Source organism: Saccopteryx leptura, chromosome 3 (assembly GCF_036850995.1).
Source record: "Saccopteryx leptura isolate mSacLep1 chromosome 3, mSacLep1_pri_phased_curated, whole genome shotgun sequence".
Lineage (NCBI taxonomy): Eukaryota > Metazoa > Chordata > Mammalia > Chiroptera > Emballonuridae > Saccopteryx > Saccopteryx leptura.
The window spans coordinates 88,672,715-88,700,396 of record NC_089505.1 but is presented as its reverse complement, the minus strand read 5'-3'; the positions used below and the strand labels follow the sequence as shown (position 1 = coordinate 88,700,396).

General features: G+C 46.3%; 1 protein-coding gene across 7 annotated transcripts in view; it reads left to right on the top strand.

Moving 5' to 3' along the window:
- RERE (arginine-glutamic acid dipeptide repeats) overlaps positions 1 to 27,682 on the top strand; it is a 422,789-nt gene that overhangs the window by 383,298 nt on the left and 11,809 nt on the right. For all 7 annotated transcript variants that reach the window (XM_066374961.1, XM_066374958.1, XM_066374959.1 and 4 more), the window contains one exon: positions 27,388 to 27,550. In XM_066374961.1, the coding sequence (XP_066231058.1) occupies positions 27,388 to 27,550 (163 nt within the window). The remainder of the gene's footprint in view (positions 1 to 27,387; positions 27,551 to 27,682) is intronic.

Sequence of the window (27,682 nt, the reverse complement as noted above, 5' to 3'; positions counted from 1 at the left end):
AATTGAATAAGATGGCTCTGACTAGAGGTAACTGAAATTGAGCCCTTATGTCTAGGTGCTTTTTTTTTTTTTAATTCAGTGAGAGGAGGGGAGGCAGAGACAGGCTCCCACATGCGCCCCTGACTGGGATCCACCTGGCAAGCCCACTAGGGGGCGACACTCTGCCCATCTGGGGCATTGCTCTGTTGCTCAGCAACCACCTGAGGTGAGGCCATGGAGCCATCCTCAGTGCCCAGGGCCATCAAGCCATGGCTGCAGGGGGCAGAGGGAGGAGAGAGAGAAGTAAGCAGGGCAAGGAGAAGCAGATGGGTGCTTCTCTTGTGTGCCCTGGCCGGGAATTGAACCCTGGACTTCCACACGCCAGGCTGATGCTCTACCACTGAGCCAACTGGCCAGAGCCTGCCTAGCTGCTGTTTTTAGCACTTAAATTCCAATTCCTTTCATCTTCGTAGCAGTAACATGAGGGCACATGAAGCATTGTTTAAAGTCTGTACTCTCTTCCTGTTACTTGTGAGGAAACGGAGGCAGAAAGGTATGTTAATTTGCCCAGCAGCACACACACTTCACGCTGAATCAGAACTTGAACTTGGTGAGTGTGGCTGCAGAAAACACGTCTTAGGCACTGAGTTATGCAGTATCTGTCACGTGGTAAACATTCATTTAGTGTTGGCTGCTGTTATTTCCTCCCAGGGCGGACACACACTTTGTTCACCATAGCTGTCTTACCAAGTGGTTAGAAAATCACATGGCAGGTTGAAAAACCTATTTCTGGATATTAGTCCCCACTGCTCTTTGAATTTTTCTTACCTTTAAAATAAAATGTTATTGAAACTGAATAAAACTGATACTTTGTGTAGAACACAATGCTATAATCTCAGTGAATACCATTAGTTTTTTTTCTTAAACTTAGTTTGGACTGCCTACTGAGGGAGATGGGTCTCCTTTGGGGGTGCTGAGGATGCTCTGGAGCTAGATGGAGGTGATGGCTGCAGCACTGTGAATGGACAAATACTTTTGGATTGTACACTTCAAAGTGATTAGTTCTGAGTTTGATAGTACCTTTGGAAGTATAATTACAAAGAGTGGGTGACACTTCATGCTGTTAGAATTACACCAGATTTATTAGACGCTGACTGCTTTCATTGTTATCCACAGCTGAAAAGGACATGAGAATCCTGCTTGTAGCTGAGCAGTTCTTAGAATTCAGTTGACTGTCTCACAAATTCTGTCACTAGTCATGAGTAAGAGGATTTGGTTATAGGGGGCTGGTCCCTGGAGGACAGGCTTTTCATGTGAGTTTTCAACTGCCTCAAGTCATGTTCATGTCATCACTTCATCAACTTTTGAATCTTGGCATGGGCAGCCAGCCTCACGTTGAATTCAGATCAGAGGCTGGGGTTCAGCTTTGTGCCACGAGAAACAGTGTCATTACAGAATAGACCCCAAGTGATTCCACAGCAGCACTGCCCCCTCAGCCTCCCCAGACAGTGGGAGAGCATATTCCCCCTCAGCCTCCCCAGACAGTGGGAGAGCAGCAGTTAGTATGTGTCCTCAGAGATCTGTGTGTCCACTTGCTTTGTGTCTTTGTAAATAATTATGGCTCAGCACTGGCTTCTGAAGACTTGCTAACCAAGTAGTTAATGGAATGGCTGTCCTTGAAGCATAGAGGGGTAGTTGGCCTCCTGTGCCTTGTCAGAGCAGAATAATAAACAATAAAATTATACTATGAGCATTCCTTTGCCTATTTGTGTCCCCGTTTTTGGGGCTTTCACTGTCTAATTTCACTCAAATATTTTATAGACCACACCAGGTGACCCTGACCCTTCTTGCTGTCCTGTCCTCTCTTTGCAAGCATTCGTCTGAAGGCAGTTGGTTTTTTCCTTCCCCCTCTCCCCATTAAGAAACGCAGATGTCTTACATTGCCACAAAAGAATTTTGTAAATTAACCTGTTTACAGAAATACCCTGACGAGTTTGACCGTGTTTCCTCAGAACACCTGGTCTGGTCCCGAGCAGCCTGGCCACGCGGAGCCCGCTCCCCGGCGCTGTCCCCCTCCAGCCTGGTGTCCTCAGATGCCTGCGCAGCTGAGCAGGAAGCAGAGTTCCCTTTTCCCTAAACTGGTCATGCAAACAAGTCAGGGAGGAAATTGCTCATTCTTTGGTATTATTAAGTTTATTTTTAGTTTCTGAGTACTTGATTTACTTTGGAGGGAGGAGAGGGATAAAATGCAGTGTCTTATTAAGGGAAATATTGGACACCTTCTGTGAAGGTTTAAGTAAGTGAACACACTTCCTACAGGAATGCTGTTTGGCCCCTAAAAGGCATTCTTTTTTGTTTGTTTGTTTAATTTACGTTTGTTTATTCAGTCAGCGGTCCCTGAACAGACATTTAAGCTCCTGTGTGGGAGACTTGAGGTAGATGTTGACAATACAAACATGAATAGGCCTTTTCTTCTCCCTTTAAAGTGTTTATAGTTCACTAAGAAAACGAGTGTAAGTCTATGTGGTAATGCGCCTGGAGATCAAGTCAGTACTCTTGGAATGGGTTCTGGGGACTGCAGAGCAGTTTTTATCTCATTCCATCTTTATGACCGACTTCTGAAGCAGTTAGGCACCATAGGGAGGTGTGGGACTCCAGTCCAGGACTTGTCATCATTTTTGCTTGCTCATTTCACCTCTGGGCATGAAGTGGTAGTAAACATTCCTCCTCCTGGGCTGAGATTCCCTGCCTGATGAGTATGATATCTCTGCAGTCACCTTTTACTCTCCTGGCCCGGGACAGGCTCCCTGATTGCTGGTCATGTCAGGTTTCTCATCTGTTAAGTGGAAACAATATGACCTCCATGGACAGTCATGAGGATTCATAGCGTATCCAGTGATCAAAATGATCTTACCTTCATGTAGTTGTCAAATCTAATATATTTTGAGAATCTGGAAAACAAAAATGTTATACAAAATTGTACATTTTGGAATTGTATACAGTGTGTTTGGCTTTTTTAAAATTTTAATCAATATTTCTATTACACTCCCCATATACACTGCTCACAAAAGTTAGAGGATATTTTATCGCTTCATATCCATTTTGAAATATCCCCTAACTTTTGTGAGCAGTATAATTATGAGGAAAGCTCTATATACCAGTGCTCTGTGTCCAAGATAAACTATGTGAATTTATGCTTTGTGTTGGCTCTGTCCTACCTGTGTAGTTAAGAGTGCTTGAATTAGAAATCAAAATTTAGAATTTAGAATGTGAACAAATGCAGCTGATTTGCTCTTCCCAAAGCATTAGTCACCGTCCCTCCATTCGGCTGTCTTCAAACTCTCAGGGACCGTCAGTAGACAAAGGGCCGCGCTGCAAAGCGGGCAGGTGGGCACTCCTGGTGTCAGGCTTCCGGGTGAGACCTGGGCCCCTAGCCCCGGTGTGCTGGAGCTTCTGACAGCGCCCAGATCACAGAGAGATGAAGAGAGCGGAAAACAATGTTCTCAGTGTAGTATCTTTGGAGATATTTTGAATTCTAGTTTATATAGTTCTCATTTTTTCCAGGATACTAGTCAATTCATAATTAACTTGATGCCATTATAGTTTTACTGATTAAACTGTTTCTGGTTTCTTTGGTTGCTTGGTTCTGGATGTATAGGAGTGGAGGGTGATTACTTGATCTTGCCTTTGCTGGGAGGAGGCCGACATGCCAATAACACAAAACATCCTGTATTGTTACTAAAGCATCTTGACCCATTGGGCCAGAAGTCAACCCCACTTTGTAAGCAGATTTAAAATGAGACATGAAAAGGGGGAATATATACGCAGAAAAGTTCAACAGGTTTTAGACTGAGTGGGCAGGAGAAAGGGTGCTACAGCTCCGCTTGGAAGAGCCCAGAAGGTGCAGATGCCATGGCTCAGGCCTCACTTATTTTTTTTGATGGAGATAAAGATAAGAACTGTTATTTCAATCTTCCAGAAAAATTAGTAAACTTAAGGAAAAGGCTTCAAACTAAAAAATTCACAGATATTGCTGGAAAGGTAAAATAAACTAATGCTAAGTGTTGGATAGTTTTGACAAAGATACCTTTGTTGGGTAGGTCACGTGTTTGGTCACTTAGGGAATAATCCTACAGAATTGCTCTCTTGAGTGTCCGTATCCCTTGTGAGTAAGCCCACCACCCAGCCCTCATACGTCACAGTGGGAGTACATCTTCACTGGGTAGTACCCAACTATATTTCTGACCATGCTCTGCGTAGTTTAGAATTCATGCAGTATTTTTCTGAAATAGAGACCCTTGGAAATGACCACTAAGCCGGCAAGTCTGGGCTCTGCTGCCTGTCCTGTGAATGTCAGTTATGTGGGTCAGAGTGCCGCCTCACAGAGGCTGAAACTTTGATGATAAACATCCCTGGGGGGGTTGAATTTTCCAGGCAAGATGGGCCCAGCTGATAGAAGTGTTTTCCCCACAGCCTTGCAGCAGGGTTCACTCTGGGTGTCCTGACAGAGTAGTGCTGGCCAAAACACCTGCAGGTCTCTACAGCCCTAGGATATGGACCCCACCACTAGTGTGAATCCTGAGTCTTCGGCACCAGGAGTAAAGCTACAAAGCAAAGGATGGCGGTGTTGACAGGGAAGAGTAAATGTTATCTTTTGCTGAATTTTTAGGAAGCTAAACATGAAGAATGAGACCCAGGGGAGAGGAAAAGGGTTCCTTCCTAAGCCTGTTACATATATTCAATGTCTAGATTAAGTGAACCTGTCAGACTTAAAGGATAAAGGAAGGATTTGGTTAATTTGGTTTTTTGATTTTTCAACTGTGTGACATTTTGTTGGTTTCTACTTCTTACATTGCCCTCTGTGAAATTTCTTAGCTGAAAGGAATGAGGCTTCATGCTCCACTTGTAACCTCTTGAGCATGTAAATGATTTTTAGGTTATTTCTTAAAAGAGAAATCAAGTTGGTATTAGATGGTCTTGTATTCACCTTTTTTGCAAATATCTATTGATGACCTGCAGAAAGCTGGCCCTCGTATTAGGTGCTGGCAGGATAGCACTCGACCAAAGGAACACTCCCTGGCTCATGGAGTTTTAAATCTATAAAGATGACAGATTAAGTGAATAATCCCTTAAGTATACTATGCAGTAAATCTCACTTAGCATCAGACAGATTTTTGGAAACTGCAACTTTAAGAGAAAGGACATATAATGAAACTAATTTTATTATAGGCTAATTGATATAAACAAGAGTTAAGTTCCTAGAGCAGATTTCTGGTCACAAAGTCATCACTAAACTTTTAAATAAAGGCCCCCCAACCACTTCCTATATTAAACATTTAAAACAAATATTAGCTATACACACATTTAAGAAATATTAATATAAACAAGTAAGGTAATTCTTTTCCAGCCCACTCTTTTCAGTTCAGGGTTGAGGGTTACTGGAGCAGACCCTGGCAGGGTGGGACACAAGCTCTGGACAGGGCGCCCTTCTAGTCCAGGGCCACACCCACTCACACCTGCATTCACTCAGCCCGGGACAGTGTAGACACCGCAGTTCACCTAACGTGCACAAGCTTGAGATATGGGAGGAAACGGAGAAGCTGGAGAAAACTCCAGACCTTGGCCCTGGCCGGGAATTGGTTATTTCTCCACTCATCAACTTTATATGTATAATGAAATGATGTTGAACAAAATGATATCATGCAAGGACCTGCTGTAATATACAGGATGCAGCAAAAGTAGGGTTACAGTTGTGAGTATGCAAAACATTTTATTTTTGTATCATTATCATTTATTATATTTTCCATAGGAACAACTGTAACTCTACTTTTGCCCCACCCTGTATGTATATAGTACTGGATATAAATACAACAGAGGGGCCTCACTTCAGTGAAGTTGTGCTTGAAAATACTTCATTTAAATAGAGACCCCAGGGGTGAAGGGGGAAAGGTAGAATCGGAAGAGACCCTCAGGGCAAGAGCTCAGCCTGTCCAGAGACCCTAGGATAAAATGAGCTTGGAATTCAGGTGGAACTACAAGAAAGGACATGTAGGGGTCTGGTATTGGGCAGAAGGGAGAATGGGAAGAGACGGGGCAGAGTGATGGGAAGGGTCAGGCGGGTGCCCTTGCGGGCTCCAGCAGCACCTTGGAGTGTCCTGGGGGTGGGGCCGCTGTGCCAGACCCTGTTCTGGGCGCTTTACTACGTGTGTTGATTCATTGACCTCATAGACTTGGGGCTATGTAGCTTGCCCAAGTTATTAAGTAACTTAGCCAAGATTTGATCTCAAGCAGTCTGGCCTCAGAACTCATGCTTCTGAACACCTCATTGTATTTTTTACACTAAGTAATATATAAGCCATTAAAGAACTTTAAACAAGGAAGTAATATCAGAGTAGTTTTTTCTTCTTATTTATTTTTAAGATATAGTACAAAAATGGGTTGTAGCACGCCAAGAGTGGAAGTTGGCTTGGCATGCTTGTCTGCTCCTGCCAGGCTTCACTACCATTGGTACACCCACTGAACCAAACAACAGAAATAACCTGTAAGTAGATGACTGGGTTGGCAAGGAGGTTTCTGAAATGGCTGTGAGTGACTAGAGCAGGACAGGACATGGCACACCCAGCAGATGTTTGGGGTGAGTACGACTTAGTACCTCATTTCTCCAGATACCTGTTTAGTTTTCCAGACTCTACAGAGCGGGTTGACCTGAGTTCACAGATATATTCTTTTGCACAACTTTAGCCTACTTGTCCTATAGATTAATTTGAAAACTGTTGACATCTATAGAGTGGTCATTTTTGGCCTTTTCTAGTAGGAGAGCGTGGCTTATTTTAAGCTGATTTGAATAATTTTGAGGACTAACCTACACGGGGTGGAGAGGTATTTCTTGTCACCCTTCTCAGCACACACACTGCTCACAAAAATTAGGGGATATAGTAGTTTCAAAAGAATGTCACGAGCACCACACTTTCCTTAAGACGAGGAAAACAGTGATTCTAACACTGGGCCCGTGGGGAAAGGAAAGGAAAGGAAAGGTCAGACCTGAGGCCCACATTGGCATTTGAAGCACTCACAACACAGGTAGATGGAGGAAAGTAAAGTAGGTGTAAGTGACCCTGCAGTGGGCATGCCTGGGGGGTTTGAATAGGATCCTCAAAGCTGCCGGCAGGGGGGTGGGAAAGAGTGAGTGCAGGTAGAAGAGACTGTCAGTGGTACAGACACAGCCAAGCAAGGCCAGAAGGAGCCCCTAACGCTGCTGTCCACTGACCAGGAAGGACTTCCATGGAGCTTCCAAAAGCTTGGTAGAGATGCAGGACATTTTTAAATGGCAGAATTGGAACGTTTGACAGTCTTCTGGGGGGGGGGGGTTGTTTGTTTGTTTTAGTAAATATAGAATGACAAAAGAACCGTATAAAATAATGTATTTGGTACAAAAATAAGAACACAATGAATTCCCATGCTCTACAAACCAAGTTTAAGATTGCGTGGAGTGTGCCTGCCACTCGGACTCTCTGACTTCTCCTCTCTGAGATAGTCACCATCTTGAATAGTCTGTTATAACCCACTTCCTTGGCAGTTGTGCCTCACTCGTTTGTATCCTGACACCATGCATTGTTTTGTTTTGTGTGGTTTTGAACTTCATGTGAATGGAATCACAGAGGAAGAAGATATTTCTGTGTCTTGCTTTTTTCATTCACCTCTGTCTTGAGATTCAACTATATCAGGTGTAGTAGGACAGGATTTTATAGCATTGTATGAATGTAACACATTTTACTTCTCTTTTCTGATATTGATGGACATTTTGATTCATTCCAGTTCTTTGCTATTTGCAAACAGTTCTCTGAATATTCTTATACATGTTTCTTGGTGTGTTTCGTGAAAAAGGGATTCCTTAGCATATAACTAGGAATATAATTTCTAGATTATGCATAGTTTTTATTTCACTGAATAAAGACAGGTTTTTGTTCCATATGAGTATATGAGTTTTGGTAATCTCACATCCTTGACAACAGTTGAAGAGCGTTAAAATGTGTGCCAATATTGTGAGTTGAAAATATTGCAGTAGTTTTGATTTGTATATCCCTGATTGCTGCCGATATGGGCATCTTGGTACGCTGTACTGGCTGCTGTTTCCTCCTCCATGGAGGACCCGTGTAAATCTCCTACCTCTTTTTCAGTTGAATTGTTTTTTCTTTTGATTTATAAATTGTGCATAACTCTTTATTTTAAATAATATGTTGCAAATATCTACTTCCAGTTTGTGACTTACCTTCATGTCCTTTATCTAGTATGTTCTTAGTTTTAATGTCAAACTTAAGGATCTTTATGACTTGAGTGTATTGTTTAAGAAGTTTTTCTTGGCCTAACTTGTGGTGGTGCAGCAGATAAAGCATTGACCTGGAACGTTGAGGTCTCCAGTTTGAAACCCTGGGCTTGTCTGGTCAAGGCACACATGGGAGTTGATTCTTCCTGCTCCTCCTCCCCTTCGCTCTCGCTCTCTCACTCTCTCTAATGAATAAAGTCTTTAATTTTCTAAAAAAAAGAAGTCTTTCTTTATGGTTGTAAAGGTAGGCTCCTATATTTCTTGTCTTTCAAAAGTTTTATAATTTTACTTTTCATATTAAAGGCTTTAATCTCCTGGAATTGGTTATTGTGTATGGTGTGAGGTAGGGGAACCATTTTTTCTTTTTTTTTCAGTGTGTATAACCAGGTGTCCCAGTACCATCCTTTAAGACGTCCAGCCTTTTCTCCACTAATTTATATTGCCTAATTGTCAAAAATGAAATTTCCAGAAATATGTGGACCTGTTTCTGGGCTTTTATTTGTTCTGTTGGTCTATTTACCCCTGTACTAGTACCTTATTGTGTAGCTTAAGAATTAATTATCGATATTTGGTGTGGCAAGTCCCCTACTTTGTTCTTTTTCAAGAGTATCTTTGTTATTGGCCCTTTGCTCTTTTAAAAAGTGTTTATAAAATATAAAATATTTCTCTACACTATTTCCACAATCCCAAGATGCAGTCTTCCCTTGAAAGAAGATAGAATAGATTTCAAAACCTTTGTCTCCTGTATTATGTCTTCAAAGTAAACTTTGCTTGAAAATCCAACCCTAAGCCCTGGCCAGGTGTGTCGGTTGGAGCGTCATCCCAATATGCCAAGGTTGCAGGTTCTATCCCTGGATGGGGCATGTGCAGGCATCAGCTGATGGGTAGATAGAACAATGAATGGGTGTTTCTGTCTCTCCCTTTTTCTCTCTCTAGAATTAATCAATAAAAATAATAAGTATTTTTTTAAAAAAATTTAACCCTAAGAATTTGGGGCCACTGCTTAGTCTGCTGTCCCCAGAAAGAAAACTTGCTATTGGCGGTTCTGCCGTGACTGTATTTCAGAGCCGGTCCTATAGAGTGGGAGGCTCTGCTGGTGTGGCTTCCATGTCTTGATGGGACAGTGCTGCACGGGCTGATAGGGCTTCATGAATGCTCTTACTATTGTTAATGGCCAAGTGGGGGAAGTATATCTTGGCTCTATATTTTCTCCTCTAGATTTTTTTTTATTCATTTTTAGAGAGGAGAGAGAAAGAGAGAGAGAAGGGGGGGAGGAGCTGGAAGCATCAACTCCCATATGTGCCTTGACCAGGCAAGCCCAGGGTTTCGAACCGGCGACCTCAGCATTTCCAGGTTGACGCTTTATCTACTGCGCCACCACAGGTCAGGCTCTCCTCTAGATCTTTACAGGATGCAACAATAATATTCTTTTTTTATTTATTGATTTTAGAGAGAGGAAAGGAGAGAGAGACAGAAACATTGATATGTTCTTGTATGTGCCCTGACCAGGAATCGAACTGGAAACCTTTGTGTATTGGGACGACACTCTAACTGAGGGGTCAGGAACTTATGGCTCGCGATCCAGATGTGTGGCTCTTTTGATGGCTGCATCTGGCTCGCAGACAAATCTTTAATAAAAAATAATAACGTTAAAAATATAAAACATTCCCATGTATTACAATCCATTCATTTCCTACCTCTCATGTTCATGGTTGCAGGTGGCTAGAGCCAATCACAGCTGTCCTCTGGGACAACACCAAATTTTTATGGGAAATGCGTAATGTGCACGGGTCGTTGTATGGCTCTCACGGAATTACATTTTAAAATATGTGGCGTTCATGGCTCTCTCAGCCAATGTTTCCCGACCCCTGCTCTAAGCTGAGCTGTCCAGCCAAGGCTATTTATTTTTGTCTTTCTGACTCGAAAGAATATTTTTTTAAGGAGACATTAACTGTATTATCACAAATTTTCTTAAGTATGCTGATATTTTGACCAGTTGGGACAAGAGTTCACATTAAAGTCATGTAAATTCCTTTCCTTACCTGCTAGGAGGTTTGGAAACAGCTGTTTCTTACTTTGCATTTCTTTTGACTCTAACCCCAGGAGTTTTGGGGGGTGGAAGTTTAAGATCAGGTCTCTTTGGGCCAGAGGTTTGTTTTGTATTGTGTTCTTTCATTTTGCCACCAGGAGCTGGAAGGTAGGTACTACATGATCTGATATTTTTAGGGTTCCTTTTTGACACCCATGGAATTCCTGCATTTTCTTTGTAAATTAACATAAAGCAGAATTTAAAATTCATGGTAGTTCACCTCACTACCATTCAATATGTACAAATGAAACCAGGTCTTCCCTGGATCGTTTGTGACTTAGCAGGGCTGGGGTTTACCTGAGGCTTCCTGAGGAAACCTGACTCTTGATCTGGGCGGAGGGCAAGGTGGCCCTACTATGTTAACAATCAACTCAGCATTCAAACAATTAACATGTTAAATTCTAAAATAAAATTAGAACAATTTGGGAGCTGCCCCCCCCCCCCAATTCCTCTAAAGAGAAGTCTAGGCCCAAGGCCACACTTAACCTAGTCTTGCTGGGAATTCTGGGAATGAAAGATTGAGGCCCCGAGATTTTGGTGGCTGGTGTAAATAGTCTTGCAAACTGCTGTGGGCAGGCCGGCCCTAGAGGGGCAAACGGGACTTGTTGGAGACTGCTCTGGGTCCATCTTTAGATAGTTGTTGAAGCGATAGTGGTTATTTCATCAGTGAGAAATATGCCCTTATTGGCATATTGATGGCCACTTGTTAACCTCTGTTCCCCAACATGAAGCACATTCCATTCGCACTCCTGACCACAGGAGTGAGGTTTCAAGTTTAGCTGGGTCTTCATAGAATTTAAGTCATGGAACTAAAAATCATGTAGCCTGTCTTTATTAAAAGCCTTTCGGGAACAACTGAACAAAAGTGAACAGAATTGCACTGTTTTCCATAACCAGAGAGAGCAAAGAAGATGCCTTCAAAGTGCCTGATTGTGGCATCAGAGCCTTTCCGATCCAGATCACGTGATAAGAATTTTTAAGTGATATTCATCAGACCAATTTTCCTCTTATCAGGGGTTAGTTTACAACCCCTGTCTCTGCTGTTGCCTTAAGCAGCTAACGTCTTGATTTGCTACTGTGTGAGTCACTGTTGAAATGATTGCTTTAGTTCCAGGAGAGGGTCCCCGCTCTTCTTACTAACGCTGTGTGAGGACAGAGGTGCCTCTGTGCCCAGCGCCCCCACAGCAGCACACTGATTTTCTGGACACATCAGCAAGATCCCTATAGCAAGAAAGCACTCAGGAGCTGACATTGTGTCCTGAGAGGAAAGGGGAGGACAGTGGAAGAGAGATCATGTGACTCAAGGGTAGACAGAACTTCACAAATGTCCTGGCTCACACATTCCCTGATTGCATAGCACAGAATGGAAGAGGGACAGCCACGATGGCAGAATAGATTGTAGCGCCTGGATTCCCTGAGTCACTGGGCCCAAGGGTGCTCTGCAGGTGGTACCCCTGAGTCGTGCAACACTTGTTTCAGTCCTCAGCTCAGCATCAGAAACACAGATTCTTGTTAACTTAAACTCCTGGAGAGTCTTTTAGACTTTCTTTGAGCTTAGAGTGTTTGCCGTTCCTGCCAACAATTTCCAGCCTGAGGTTTGTGATACTCTAGTATGTTCTACACTACATATTCCAAGAGAGTATTTTAGAAGTTATAATAGAGTTCATCCTAGTTAGGCATAATGTTTAACCAAAGTACGTGTTCTTTGATACTTTTAAGAGTGGAATTTTGGTGTGATGAAATGCAATAAAGGGATGTTGTAAGCCCCCCACACTGGACCTTTCCAGTCGGTGCGTCCAATCTAATTCTGAACTGCCGCCTAAGCACCACAGATAAACCCAGAGCAGCCTGCTGCAGATTAGCAAGACATTCTCTTGGATTTTGTTCTCATCCTTCCTGAAATGTTTAATGATACTGTGTGTTTTCATTATCTTGCTGATTATCGAAGGACAAGCCTGGGCCGGGCAGAGACAAGACTGTTTAAGTTCCTCAGTGAGGCTATTAGGTTGGTATGTGTTGTTCTGATGATTCCCTCTGGGGTCCTCAAGGAGAATGCTCTTTGACCTGAGTTACCTTTTCATGCTGTGAACTTGCCCAGAACAGCATTGTCATTCACTGTGCTTCCCATGGCTTGTTTTTTTTTACTATACCTGTAGTTTTCTGGGGGAGACGAGATAGAGAAAAGGAAGTCATTTAAAGAGACTATTTTTGAAAGATTTTTTAAAATTTAAATTATTAAACTAGTACTTTCCTCAAATGGACATAGAATAAAATGTATTAGCTGTTATTTACTGAGCATATGTGTGAGCCCTCTCCCTGAGCACTCTAAGCCTACCACAGTGTGTAAAGGAGTGAGCTACTGTTGAACCGTCCCTTATTTACAAATGGGCAAATAGACTTTGAGAGGTTACTTAGACTTCCCGTGAACCCAGCACTAATGGTGGAGGACCAGAAAGGACTCAGCCCGGGAATAGGATGCAGGCAGGTGAGGCCTGTGTGTCACATTGCTGGATTCCAGAGGTGCGTTCCAGCCCACTGTAGTTAATGTTTTGGTCTGTGCGAAATGTAGGTTTTAATAAGTACCGATGAGAAGCGGTCATTGGAAACAGACAGCGCTAGCCTGGGTTTGTGGGTCTTGTTTGGACTTTCTGGCCTTCCCCAGAGCCAGACTGTGCCTGGGACTCCGGGGGGTGGCTGTAAGCAGCCAGGAATCTAGCCAGTTCATCTCCTAGCAAGTGTAAGCAAAGCATTGGAGCCATTCAGAGCCTTATTCTTCTTGAATATAATTATATTCTTTTCACCCATTCAGCTCAGTTCTGCTTTCTTGAGTCTGATTTTTAAAATATTTAATGCTTTTGGTGTTTCTAGAAATACTGAGCCTGTTTGCTCTCTCTCACTCGGGACCTTGTGTCTTGTCTGTGACAGTGGTGCAGTTATTGTCCAGTCAAGCAAGAGAGCAAGCATCGCTGCCAGTCACCAGCATGTGACCCTTCTTCTGTCCCGTGTTGCTCATCAAATAATAAATGCCAACATTTATGTATCTTTTTTTTGTTTGTTTGTTTTGTTTTGTTTTGTTTTGGGTTTTTTTTGCATTTTTCTGAAGCTGGAAATGGGGAGAGACAGTCAGACAGACTCCCGCATGCGCCCTACCGGGATCCACCTGGCACGCCCACCAGGGGGCGACGCTCTGCCCACCAGGGGGCGATGCTCTGCCCATCCTGGGCGTCGCCATGTTGCGACCAGAGCCACTCTAGCGCCTGAGGCAGAGGCCACAGAGCCATCCCCAGCGCCCGGGCCATCTTTGCTCCAATGGAGCCTTGGCTGCAGGAGGGGAAGAGAGAGACAGAGAGGAAGGCGCGGCGGAGGGGTGGAGAAGCAAATGGGCGCTTCTCCTGTGTGCCCTGGCCGGGAATCGAACCCGGGTCCTCCGCACGCTAGGCCAACGCTCAACCGCTGAGCCAACCGGCCAGGGCCAACATTTATGTATCTTAAAATAAATAAGCACCATGCCAAATGTCGTACATGCATCAGCTCTTACTATCACAGTGCAATGAGTGGGGTGCTGTGATTTTTCTTCATTTTTAAAAATAAAGGAATAAAAGGCTGAAAGGGGGGTTAGGTAACCTGTCCAAGGCTGCACAGCCCCTGGCTGCCTTTCTCACTGAGTCTGAGAAAGATGTAAGCCCAGTATGCTCAGCACCCATTGTGTGCAATGTATTAAAATACTTGTTCATCTAGAATGGTACTCATTATGTTTCATTCTTAAGAGAATTGAGAAAAGTCACTTCATTTTCTAAGGTCTTTGGTTCACATGAGGAACTCCACTTGAGAAAGGCTAGTCAGTGAGTTCACTGCTTTCCTCTGTTTTCCTTTGCATGTAGCAAGCCTACCCCACCTCCACTCCACCCTACCCCCACTCAGCCTTCCCCACTCCACCTCACTCTCACTCCACCTTACCCCCACTCCACCCCACCTCATACCACACCCCCACACATTTACCACTTGACCAAGATGACTGAACAACAGCCTAAGCTTGGAAAGGGAGTTTTTTCATCTTTCGAGGGAGCTTTGAGTGCCCCCCTGGTTCTGCTGCCAGGATACTTGTGGGCACAGAGATGGACCTGAGGTCACTGGAGCCAAGCTGGTGGAAGCAAGGGCCCTGTCCTGGGCAGTGGTTTGTTGCCAATGGTGCTGCAGGCCATAGCCTGGCAGACTGTCCTTTTTTGGTTCGGTTTTGTTTTCTTAAGAGTCCAGCAGAGCCTGACCTGTGGTGGCGCAGTGGATAAAGCGTTGACCTGGAATGCTGAGGTCACCGGTTCAAAACCCTGGGCTTACCTGGTCAAGGCATATATGGGAGTTGATGCTTCCTGCTCCTCCTCCCTTTCTTTCTCTCTCTCTCTCTCTCTCTCTCTCTCTTCCACTCTAACTCTCTCTCCTCTCTAAAATGAATAAATAAATAAATAAAATAAAATAAAAAAAGTCCAGCAGAAAAGCTAGCGTGAAAGCACAATCCCAGGGCCTCCTGGCGGTGGTTGACAGAAAGCCTATGTGCGCACGGGACCCAAAAGGAAGGTGTGCTAGCATTCTTCTGGCTCTGAGCACTGGGCCTGTGTTCTCCCTGATCCATAGAGGAAGGTTTAACTGGAACCATATATAACTTGCTAGTCTATCAGGTTCAGTGCCGTCTGAGCCATACGGGGGCCCACAACTAAGCAAAAGGTTGGTATTCATGGAAAGAAGTCCATGAGCAACTCACTCCCTGCAGGTCAGGAAAGATAGTGCATGCGAACTGGCAGGTATGACGAGATGCCCTGAAAGGTTGTTAGGACCACAGATGGAGCTGGGGCGTGGGCTAACAGCCACCAGAAGAAGACACTCCAGGAGCCTGCACTGAGAGCCTGGGCCAGCAAGCAGGACCCAGGCAAGCCGTCGGTTCCTCCTGTCCCAGGGGAAATGTAGTTGAAAGTAGAGGCTACAGAGGTCCCAACAGGTGTGGGAGCAGCTCTTTCAGGACCAGGGTCGTGAGGACCATGTCTATGGAAATCCAGTTCCCTGCCCTGACTTTTGATCCTCTGTCCACACAATAGGGCTCCTTGGCCAAGAGCTCATGTCTGAGTTGGTGCACAAAGAAGTTTCTACTGTTCTGTTCTCACTGCAAAGGGCTTTGACTTTGGGGAGGTGAAAGAGAATTGAATCAAGGCCAATTTCTGAGGCTTCTGCAAGTGGAAACTATTAAGCTGTTAGAGTTCTTAAATTAATGCAAAGTTTGTTGACTTTCTGAGTTGTTTCTGGGAAACCATGTTTGAATAGTAAGAATGCAGGGTTCATCCCTTTGTATGACTTTTTTTTTTTATTTTTTTTTTTTTTATTCATTTTAGAGAGGGAGAGAGAGGAGAGAGAAAAGGTGGGGAGGAGCTGGAAGCATCAACTCCCATATGTGCCTTGACCAGGCAAGCCCAGGGTTTCGAACCAGTGACCTCAGCATTTCCAGGTCGATGCTTTATCCACTGTGCCACCACAGGTCAGGCATGACTTCTGTTAGAGATGGTTAATGCCCAAGAGTAGCCTTTTAAAAGATTTTATTTATTGATTTTTACAGAGAGAGGAGGAGGGAAACAAGAAGTAGTTGCTTTACTCTACTTGTCCATTGGTTGCTTGTTGTAGGTGCCTTGACCAGGCAAGCCCAGGGTTTTATCCAGTGACCTCAGCATTCCAAGTTGGCTCTCTACCTGCTGCACCACCGGTGACAGCCTTTTAACAACATGTGGGACATGAAGGAAAATTACTTCCCAAGAGCAGACCAAGAACACCTGTATGTCTCAGACCAATCTCAACATAAAATTGGGGGGTGGTTAAGGCATCCCCAGGAGCACTTTGCCATACCCTCATCTGTCCCCGGGGATGGGGGGTGGTTAGGTTGGGTCACTGAGGTTACCTGTGATGATGACTTTGGTGGTTTGTCTCCAGAACAAGAGTTACAAGGATTTTGATGCAAATATAAGGCATGCTAATTATAAGTCTGTTCCATTGTGCACTGGAGGGAAGATCCGGATCAGCCCTGGAGTCGTCCCTACCACATCATTTGTTTCAGAGATCTGGAGCCATCCATCTTTTCCAAGATGTGTATGGAGTGGCCCTCCACCCAAGTGCGCCCTACAGGCTCCACACCCATTTGAGTTCACATGGAGTAGGAGTGCCAGCCACGCCCCCTGGATGTCCTAGCATCCTAGCAGGGAGCCTGGATGTCCTAGCGGGGAGCGGCTTCCAACAAGAACCCTGGGGGAAACCTGGATAGGAACCAGAGCAGTGAGCCTTGCAAGTTCGCATTACACATTGTGATTAGGGGACCCTTACTTTATTTTTATAAACTATACCCCAACCCCCATGGGTCATGTCCTGTATGTTTCCTAACTATGTTATACATGTCCGTGTGAGAAACCCAGAACAGTCTCTTGGAGACCTTAGGACCACTGAGCTGCTGCCATCGAGTTCCTTGCATATTAAATCCTTTTTCTTTTTTTTTTTTTTGTCTTTTTCTGAAGCTGAAAACGAGGAGGCAGTCAGACAGACTCCCACATGCGCCCGACCGGGATCCACCCGGTACGCCCACCAGGGGGCGATGCTCTGCCCATCCGGGGCATCGCTCTGTTGCTACCAGAGCCTCTCGAGCTCCTGGGGCAGAGGCCACAGAGCCATCCCCAGCGCCCGGGCCATCTTTGCTCCAATGGAGCTTCGGCTGCGGGAGGGGAAGAGACAGACAGAGAGGAAGGAGAGGGGGAGGGGTGGAGAAGCAAATGGACGCCTCTCCTGTGTGCCCTGGCCGGGAATCGAACCCGGGACTTCCGCACGCCAGGCCGATGCTCTACCACTGAGCCAACTGGCCAGGGCCTAAATCCAAATTTTAGGTGAAAGAAATGATGTTTCATTTTCAAAAAGAAGGATGTAGCATCATAATCGTGTTTTTGTGCTTTGAAGAGTAATCTTTGCTTCTCCTTTTATTAAACAATGACAAAAGTAAGTAACCTTTTCCCTCCTTTATATGTAATGAGGGAGTATTTTAAAATTCAACTTGTAGAAATGAATTATACTTCATAATTTGCTATGTGTCCATAAAAACCATAAAATGAAAGAAAAGACGTTGCTAGAGGAGCTGTTCTCATTTCCTGACTTGTCATTACATTCTTCCCATACAAAAACATTTTTCTCCTAACTATCCTTTCTGAGCTCAGAAATGGATTTCCCTCCAACCCCCGTCATTCAGTTATCACCTCGGGAAATGCACACATATAAGTGATGATCCCTCTACGGCGTCCTGCAGCATGCCACCTGCCCCCATCCTTCATCCTCTGCCTTGCTCCCATCATTAAGTGTTACATTGCCAGTGTATATTTTATAGGGTGGCCCTGATGGATGTCACTTTGATGCTGTGCAGGGATGATAAGATTGTACATACAATGAAAGGCCAATAAATAGAAAAATGTTTACGAGATGGAGAATGGTGGTTTTAACAGTTTTATGGCTTTCTTTTTTTCTTCCCTCCCCCACCCCCCACTTTTTTTCCTTTGCTGGAAGGGTCGTGTTAAGGAACTAGGAAACATTGAGAAGGGTGATGTGGTGACAGACCAGTGTCAGTGAAACCCCACTCGCCCTGTTACTGAACTCCAGTAAAATAAATTCAGGAAATAATGGAGTGTTCAGCTTGAGGGAAAGAAAACTGACTTCAGCAAGTGAATTCTTGGGGTTTGGGAGGCCTACAGAGAAAACAAGATTTCTGGTTTCAGCATTGTTATATTTAAAATGTTAAAAAGTCTTCATTGAGCCCTGGCCAGTTGGCTCAGTGGTAGAGCGTCAGCCTGGCGTGCAGAAGTCCCGGGTTCGATTCTCTGCCAGGGCACACCGGAGAAGCGCCCATTTGCTTCTCCACCCCTCCCCCTCTCCTTCCTCTCTGTCTTTCTCTTCCCCTCCCGCAGCCGAGGCTCCATTGGAGCAAAGATGGCCCGGGCGCTGGGGAGGGCTCCTTGGCCTCTGCCCCAGGTGCTAGAGTGGCTCTGGTCGCAACAGAGCGACGCCCCGGAGGGGCAGAGCATCACCCCCTGGTGGGCAGAGCGTAGCCCCTGGTGGGCGTGTGCCGGGTGAATCCCGGTGGGACGCATGCGGGAGTCTGACTGTCTCTCCCGTTTCCAGCTTCAGGAAAAAAAAAAAAAGTCTTCATTGAAACAAACAGCTCAGTAAAACCAGAAATAGAGGCCCCCACGTGGTGCTGTGTGAGTTTTCTGTTCAATGAGGGCTGATCTTGTTCTGTGTCAGACTGCCTGGGCTTCGTGGGTCCTGCACGTGGCTGGGGGCCCCTCAGTTCAGGCAGCTTTAGACCAGTTTGGGATAGCCTTGATCTCTCTTTTCAATCGAGTCATTTCAAACTACCATTGATTTTTATATATATATATATATATTTGGTTAAGTGGGAAAACCTTGTCTCTGTGCTTGATTGATAGGTAGGTAGGCTTTCTAATGGAGCTGCTTGGACAGGTAGCAACAAGTGTGTCAAGGTTCAGGACATCCACGCCAGTGGCCCTTGAGTCACCTTGAGTCATGGTTTCGAGCAGTTGGAAGCCACTATTTTAGATGTTTCTGGTGAAGGTAATTTGGGAAGCTGCTGTGTAGCCCATGCCAGAAGTCTTCTCCTGAGGGACTCCATTTGAGCTCAGCTTTCCTCAGGAAAGGAAGAGTTGGTGCTGTGGGGCCCAGAGGCCTGGGAAGGCCACTTGCTTGGACATCTCTGTGACATAGGTAGCCTAGATCCAAAAGCAGGTCAGAGGACTTCTCTGGTCACATCAGCAGCCAGTTGTCTTGAGGCCTGCCGAGCCGGTCATGGAGGGAGGTCCTCGAGGTGGGCTCCCAGGGCCTTTCTCACAGTCCATGGAGCTTGTTGTTGGTGTGGGAAGTGGAAGCTTGCTCTAGATGTGTGCATCCTGCTGGTTGTGAACTTGTGCTTACCAAATGTGTTTCTGACCCGGTTCCCCAGAGACTGCCGTAGGTTCTGTGATTCCAGGTGCTGGGGATGGTTTCCCTGGGCTCTGTGCTCTTGCTGCTCTTCAGCCATAACTATTTAGGGTCCAGGTAATAGGTTTATGATGCTATTGTGCTGAATTCCATAGATAAAAGATGACTCAGATTTGAGCCTCTGGCTTAGAGAAACATTGCAATCTGTTTTCCCTTAGTTCATAGTAGAGTGGTTAAGATCATAAGACTCTGGAACCAGACCTTCCGGGCAGTCACTGAGGCTGTGTGAGTTTGACCACGTGACAAGTCTCCCTGTGCCTCGGTTTTCTCCTTTGTGAAGCGGGATAATGAAGATATGTATTAGGTACCTATGGAGATTAAATATATTTATATGAAGGTGCTATGATGGTGGATTTTACAGCCCAGTGACATGTGCTTTGTTGGGTTAGGAAAGCCCCCGAGGGAGGAAGTGACTGCGGGAGTCGAAGCCAGCGGCCAGTACCCAAGACGGCCCCTTAGAGCAGCTGCTCCAACTCCGTGCGGACTGGCGCGTGGGGGGTGTTTGAACTGGCTGGTGCTGGATGAAAAATAAGAAACAATGTAATAATTTTTCATAACACTAAATATCAAATTAAGGAACTCTTCCTGTTTGGAGATAGTCTGTCTTTTATACTATTTTAGAAATAAAATGTCATTTTGTTTATGAAATAAAAGGCAATTAATTTTTAATGATCTTACTTGGCAAACTCATCTATTTCTCAAAAGTTTTATCCTTTAGAGTTAATTGGAGGTGATTTTTTTGCTCATGGAATGCTCATTCAGTCAGAAGTTGAGCGGATACTCATTCTCACTCTGCCATCCTGGACCTCTGGTCCTCACAGATGAAGGGTCACAGACTTGGGGAGTCGGACAGGCTCGTTCATGACGACAGTCCACGGGTGCCCACTGGTGCTTGGGGACGGGTAAGGAAGGCTTCGAGGAGATGGTGATGTCTATGGTGTCCCCATGGTGAGGAGGACCAGAACTCGGACACTGGAGGGATGGAGTTGTGAGGGCTCAGAAGATGAGTCCAGGCGGCAGAAGTGAAAGGCCTTGGGGTCCAGGGAGCAGAGACCAGTCTGCTGGGGACAGAAATGCCTGGGAAAGGGGGGCAAGGTACCTGGGCCTTGGTCCTGTTGGCTTTGAGTAGCCCTCCTTCAATAATTTGGAGGGGCAGGTGACAAAGGCACAGATGGACTTCTGGGGAGGAGACAGGCCAGGTCAAGGCCTCGATTCTGGACATTACGTGGAGATAGAGGACCGAAGGTAGTACCTGCAGGTGGCCGATGCCAGCCACTGAAGCAGCATAGATACACACCTTAGGATATCTCAGTGCAGTTTTGGTTGAAATAAAAACAGCACACACTAAGTCTGTTCCAGTTTCGTCACAGTGTATAAATGTAGTGGTAAAAATCATTATAAAAAAATTATTTTGTTTTTTGTTAACCTGCCCAGTTGGATTATTTTTTTAATGGGGTGGGGAGTGAGTATCTGGTGCAGGAGTATCTCCTTGAGTGTCTTTGTGTGGCTTCATCGCTACAAGTGAGGCCCAGGAGACAGACCTTCATTAGACCCTCCCTTCCCTCCCCCCTCTCGCCTCGCCTCCCCTCCCCTCCCCCCATGGGGAAAAGGGACTGGCTTCTCCAGAAACAGGTTGCACCCCCCCCCCCACGCCATAGCTTCCTCCTGTGTGGCATGTTAGGTCAGATGCACATAGGAGCTGGGGTTCTGCTATGTGCCCTCCAGGGGGTCATCATTCCCCCAAATGCACCCTGAGGCCACAGAGGTGGGTGGTATTGAACCCTCAGCAGCAGAGCCACTGACAGTGTGGGTCTCCCTTAGGAATATGAGGGGTTTCGGCTGGTTAGCAAAAGAGGGAGCCCAAGAGAGCAGCACTTTCATTCATTACCACAGTCTTTGCTGGAAGGCAACCCATTGCCTGCTGGGAAAAGATGTATAAAGGTGGCGGCCCTGAACATCGCTGATGGCGCTGCCCAGTGCCCAGCTTCTCAGCTCAGGTGTTCTGAGCAGCTGCCAGACCCAGCCCTTGAACCCTTGGGGAGTAAAAGGGAAGAATGACTTTCCCAGGAGTCTGTGCCAGGAGGTTTTACTGACTTGCTTCACTACCCTTGAATTAATAGTTTTTGCCAAGAAACAATGTGTCTGTGATGCCCAGGCAGGCAGGTTGGTCATGGAGTCAGAGGGCCATGCTCGGCTGCAGGTCCCAGCACTCGGTTGGAGCAGCCCTTCCCAGAGGACACATCCTGTGCAGGCTTCCCGGCCCCCTTGGCAGTCCCATTTTGGGGGGCCCTGGTTGGGGAACAAAGTTTGAGAAGCAGCTCTCTATGGTGTTTCCTTCTCCCTCCCATCCTTCCTGGGTTTGGGCACTTGTGTCATTACTTCTTGGAACTTCTTGGAGACAAACACCTTAAAATTTTTTTTAGATCTCTCTATTCTATTCAGAAAGTAAGTGGGTTCCTTCACCTTCTTTATCTGGCCACCAAGGCGGAGCCAGATGATCACTGAAGGACATTCTTCCAAACAAGGGTCTGAGCAGAACAACTTGTTTCTAACTCTGTGTTAGCAGGTAGATGTAAGGCATTATATAGTAGAAGTTAGGTGTGATTTCTGTACAGATTGATGTTAAAATATTTATTTAGCATCAGAACGGTTACTGTATGTCTGAAAGAATTGAGTATCTTGTAAATGCTCCCTTTCTTACCCTGTGGGTGTGTCAAGTGTGTGCAGAGGTGTGCTGGCCCTGTCACTTCAGGGGGTTCGTGTTCCATTGGGTCATTGCAGTCCACTCAGCAGACAGGTGGGCCTGAAGGGCCTGTGAGCTCCAGAAAGGTGTGTATGTTTGTGATGCCGTGGTCCACAAGCAGCTTCTACACCTGCCCCATCTCCCACCTCTTCTGCCCTCCCTCCCCCTTCCCTCTCTCCCTCCATCTCTCTTTCTCTCCTTCTCCCTTCCTCCCTGCTGCTCTGCTGGGCACTGCAGACAGACAGGTTTGCTGAGAGTGAGACAGAAACAGAGTGCTACGACTTCTTCCCTTTTCAATGCTCTGCTATATGCTTTCTTTTCCCCAAGGTCCCTGAGAGAGGAGGTGATTTTTAATTGGGCGGGACAGGTCACAAGTCCCCCCTCTTAACATTGCAATGCCTGAGGGACATTAATGAGCAGTTAGTGTCCACCACAAGCCTGCAGGCAGTGGACATGCTGATAGGCAGGAAGGGGGCCCAGTCAGCTGTCTCCTGCAGGGTGGGCAGTTTCCACACTAGTGCCCCACCTTCCTTGTGTCAGCTTGTGCCCACTCAGGCCCTGAAACATGTCTCCAGGCTGCTGTTCACCTGAGCTAAAGCAGAACTGGGCCCAGGCCATCCCAGCTGGCCCAGCGTGGAACGGGTTTATGCCTGAAAAGCTACCTGGAAGGACAGAGCCACCACGGCCCCTGTTACTTCAGCTGCATCGCCCAGGCTGTGGGCTGTAGAGGAAGCCTGCTCAGAGCAGCAGCTCTGTTCCCAGTGAACTTGAGGAACTCTCGGGTTGGTGTGGGGAGGCACAGAGAGAAAATGCCCACTGCAGAGGAGGAAGCTTTTCCTCCACATGATTCCAAGTGGCCCACGATTGAGCTGCCCGCTGGTGCCTGGGCCTTTGCCAGCCTGCCTCTTCCAGGCCTCGTTTTCCTTCTCTCCTCCTGGCCCCCCACCCAGACAGTGTGCTGAGCAGGCCCTGAGGTCTGCTTCCCCTCTCATTCTCCTCTGCAGGGCACCACCCACCTATTTTTATTTTGATGGAAAATCTGAGAAACCCAATGTTGTCTAGTTCTCCACTGATGGGACAGCGTGGAGAGCCTGCAGGGGCAGGGCGACTGCTACCTAAGTCCAGGAGGCAGTCTCTTAAAGCCAGTGTTCATAAGACCTGCCAGGGAAATCCAGGGGATTCCCCCACCACCACCACCAACAGAAAGAAAAGGCAGAGCAGCTGGGAGCAGAGATGGGGCGTAGGGAAGAGAAGCTGCTAAACGTAGATCTGTGGATCTGAGCACAGTGCTCGGCAAAAGCTGCAGTCCATGGTGCTGGCAGCGAGGGTGGTTCTACTCCTTTCCTTCCCTTTCTGTTCTGGCGCTAAGCAGTTCAGTTCCTCGTGCCGTGTGCAATTACAGTTCTGAGACATGAGGTGTGTTGACTGTGAGGCCTTGTTGTGAGATGAGGTGAGAGCCCCGGGAACAAAATAGTCATTATAGGCCATTCATGTTGACAACATTTATACCTCTGTGTTTGCTTGCAAGCAAAAGCAGGAGCTAATTTGCAAGGCTGCCTTTGTTGAGCTGCCGTTTGATCAATGGTTGCCTGTGTTAATGTTTCAGTAAGCTATTGATTTCTGCAGCAGCTTTTGTTCCCTGAATTTATGTGCCGCGGGTCTCTGCAGAACACACTATGCATGTTTGATTAAAGTTCAATTGACTTCATTCCTAGTGAGGCTCGAGCTGCTTCACCCCCTATTTGTAGAACCAAAGCTTTCTCTGACGTGTTCTTTTGTTTGTGCTCAAGACCTAGCCACCCATGCAGTCACCAATATGCTGTTTCTAATCCTTCTGGATTTGCTCCATTCCAGTGTTTAATCCCTTCATAGACATAACAGTGGTTGAGAGGCAGCTCAGAAAACCTGGTCTGGATTTATTTTTTTGGTCAACTTTATTGATATATGAGTGGTATGCATATTACATATACCATAAAAATGTGTACCCACTTTAAATGCACAGCACAGTGAGTTCTGACAACTGTGTAAGTCCATGTAAGTACCGCAGTTAATTTATAAAATATTGCTGTCCCCTCAACAAGTTTCCTGGTGTCTTTTTATAAGCAGTTTTCCTACTCTCCAGACTCCAAGCAAGCACTGACTTCCTTTCTGTGATTAGCGGTTTGCCTTTCCTAGAGTGGAACTCTATATGTGTACCGTTTCATGTCTGGCTGCTTTTAGATTCCTCCAAGCTGTGTGTCAGCAGCTTGTTCCTCTCCACTGCCAAGCAGTGCTCCAGTGAACGGTGTACCACAGTGCTGACCCACCCTCTGCGAAGGTGTCTGGTGGCTTCTAAGAACTTCTGTGTAGAAGTCCTTGCGTGAGCACGTGCCCAGGAATGGAATAATTGCTGGGTCATGTGCTGAGTGTTTGTTTAGCTTTCTAAGAACTGCCAGACAGCTTTACAAAGTGGTGTGACCATTTGAACATTTCAAGGACATGACTTTCTCCATCTTTTCTCATTTTTGAAATTTATTTTCTTTCATTTTCTCATCAGCCAGTTTTAGACTGGTAGAGGAGGACGGTCCTTGTGGCCTGGTCGTTTCGATCCTTGGCACTCGGGTGATGGGATCGCTTCTGCTCCTATTGTGTTTTAGCAGCTGTTACTTATGTGGTAACAGAAAGTTGGTGTTTATTTCAGTGTCCGGCTTCTTCTCCCTGTCCTGATTCCCTCAGAGACCAGAAGAGGACACGGGAGGACTAAGGGTGGAGTTGTGAGCCTGGGCTCCTCCTGAGCCTTTATTCTGTCCAGTGTCTAGCGCTGAGCCCAGCTTGTGGCCTTGCTGAACCCTGGCTCCTGCTGTTTTCATCTGCAAGTCATGCCATCTTAAAACAATTTAAATTCTTTCAAAACGTTCACATTTGAGAAATAGAAATGGTCCCTGGGAACCATGAGAGGCAGCACGGCATTGCAGACCAGTGCTCTGCGGAAATGACAGGGTGGCTCTTCTTCAGCAGCTGTGAAGTAGGGCTGAGGTTTGACAGAGAGCCTGGTGGCACCCCCACACACCTGATTTTCTCTCCCACTTTTACTCCCTTCCATCTCCTACAGTTTCACCTTTTCTGTTGGATTCCAGGCCTCCATCATCCGCTGGCCCTAAAACCACTTCCACTGAAGGAGGCAAAAAAGCCCTCTGGGTCTTCCCATTCTCTCCACCTCGGGATTGGGCTCTGACTTACTGCACAAAAGTTGCCCTTAGAACTGATAAGCATGCCCCTCTGACAAAGTATCTGAGGGGTGACAGGGACCTGCCGTGGCTTCTGTTCTATATTTTTTCATAGTAAAACCAGAGCCAGATCAGTTTCGAGTTCACACATGTCACTTAATTCCCTAGTGGATTTTGAGTTTGTTCCCTCCAGCCAGCCAATACCAAAAGATCAGTACAGATAAATCACATTCCAGGTCAGGAAGGCAGAGAGTAAGGAGGCAGGAGGCAAGAGGTTCTCGGGCCATGCCCGTAGGGGCTCAGAGTGCCCCTTCACCACAGGGACAGTTAGCCTGTGTTTGTAGAATAACACGGTAAACAAACAAGTCAGAAATTCTGGGCAGTCCCTCCGTTTTCCCTATTGTTCCATCACCTTCTTATGAAACCCAGGAGGGGCTGGGCCGGACGTGCGTACGTGCAGACAGTCATGTGCTTGTCCTTGGTGGCTGACTCCTGGCCTCCTTGACCTGGGGTCAGGCTTCAACTGTTAAATATTGGCCATCACTAGCATTTTGTTAAGCGGTGTTTGAAAAAAAACACGTCCATAGCTTCAAGAGATCCATGCTGTATGCTTATGCTGATTCTTTAAGACTCTGGTGACAGCTGTGGTCCTCCTCCGAAGAGAACGCAAACATGGCTTTTCCAGTGAGTACTTGGTGCACATACTTCCCTGCTTTACAGGGACCGCTTCCCACCAAACATCTGCCCACTTCTCTGCAGCTTCCTTGTCATCGTGCTCCAGGTCTTCTGGAGGGTCTTCACGGAAACCTTGTCTGGTTGGCATTCTGTCCATCACTGGTTTGTTGTGTGGTTGTCTGTGCTGCTTTGTCTATTTCAGCCCTCCCAACATCAGTATTTCCAGCTAGACCTTAGGTCAGTGGAGAACAGAACCTCGTCTTTTTCGTGGCTCCTTCATTCACGAGGCAATGAGCCATTTGTGGGCCTCAGTGGTGATCTGGCCAAGTAGCTCCCACCCTGGGATACAGGTTTCCCCAGGGTGACTTCCCAGGATATGGTTGTCTGCCAGGTTAATCGACTTTCCACAATATTTATTTAATTAGAGAAGATCCATGTGATCTCAGCACCCTTGCTGTCTTGAGTAGGTTTTATTATTTTTTTTAAGTTAAAGGTATTTTATCTTGGGATGTTTATTTTAAGAAATCAGTCTTTTGTCAACCAGGGGTAGGTAGCTAAATGTCATTCACTCATTTGTGTTTGTGATGCCTGCTGTCCCTGGAGGCGGGGTACCAATAGTGCTATCTTTTTTTTTTTTAAGAAAAAAGATGCCTTGCCTCTCTTTCTGCTAAGAGTGCTCCTTTTGCATTGAAGACTGACCTTGTGACATGTGTCATTTCATCTGTACCTCAGCACCACTATGTCTGTCATCTAGTCTGCTTTGTCAAGCCCTAGTCATGACCCTTTGGACTTTGTGCCAGCTTGTCTCAGAGTTGGCACGAGGCTGCGGAGCAGTTTCCTTGGGTTCGGGGTTTCTCTTCTTCCTGGCCTCCCACCTGGGGTAGTTCCCCGTCACAGCAGTAGTAGCCATGTTGCTGGAGTCATCTGTCCGACCAGGCATCCCTGCGATGAACACATCCTTTGTCATGTGTGCATGGGTATACACACAAGAATTATTGGAGCACCACCATTGCTTAGAATGGTGATGGCTCCGGCACATGGTAGGCACCCACTGATCGTGTTGAATGAATGGGTGATCTTGCTGTCTGGAAGTTATGCTCTGCTAGTCTGAGGCAACAGGTTCCGGTTGCCCAGCTTTGGGGCAGCTTGGTCGGTGTGTCTTGAGCAAGCCCCTTATGACTCCAGGAGCAAGCTGTTCTCTGTCCTGGTCTCCAATCTGGTCATTATGTGCCCAGCTGCTATTCCCAGCAGAGGAGCAGGGAAAGTCAGATTCCCCTGGACATTCCCTCACAGCCAGCCCTTCTGTCTGCAGGGAGAGCTGATCACCTTCTATTACTACTGGAAGAAGACTCCAGAGGCAGCCAGCTCCCGCGCCCATCGCAGGCACCGCAGGCAGGCTGTGTTCAGGAGGATTAAGACCCGCACTGCGTCCACACCTGTCAACACACCTTCCAGACCCCCCTCCAGTGAATTCTGTAAGTGGGGGACCTTCCACGTGCACCCACACTTTGTGTCTCAGCTCTGGGCCTGCACTCCCAGGTGTCCTAGTCACAGTGTAGGCCAGAGATGGTGACCCGGGGAGCTGTGTGTGCAGATGAGTGTGCCTG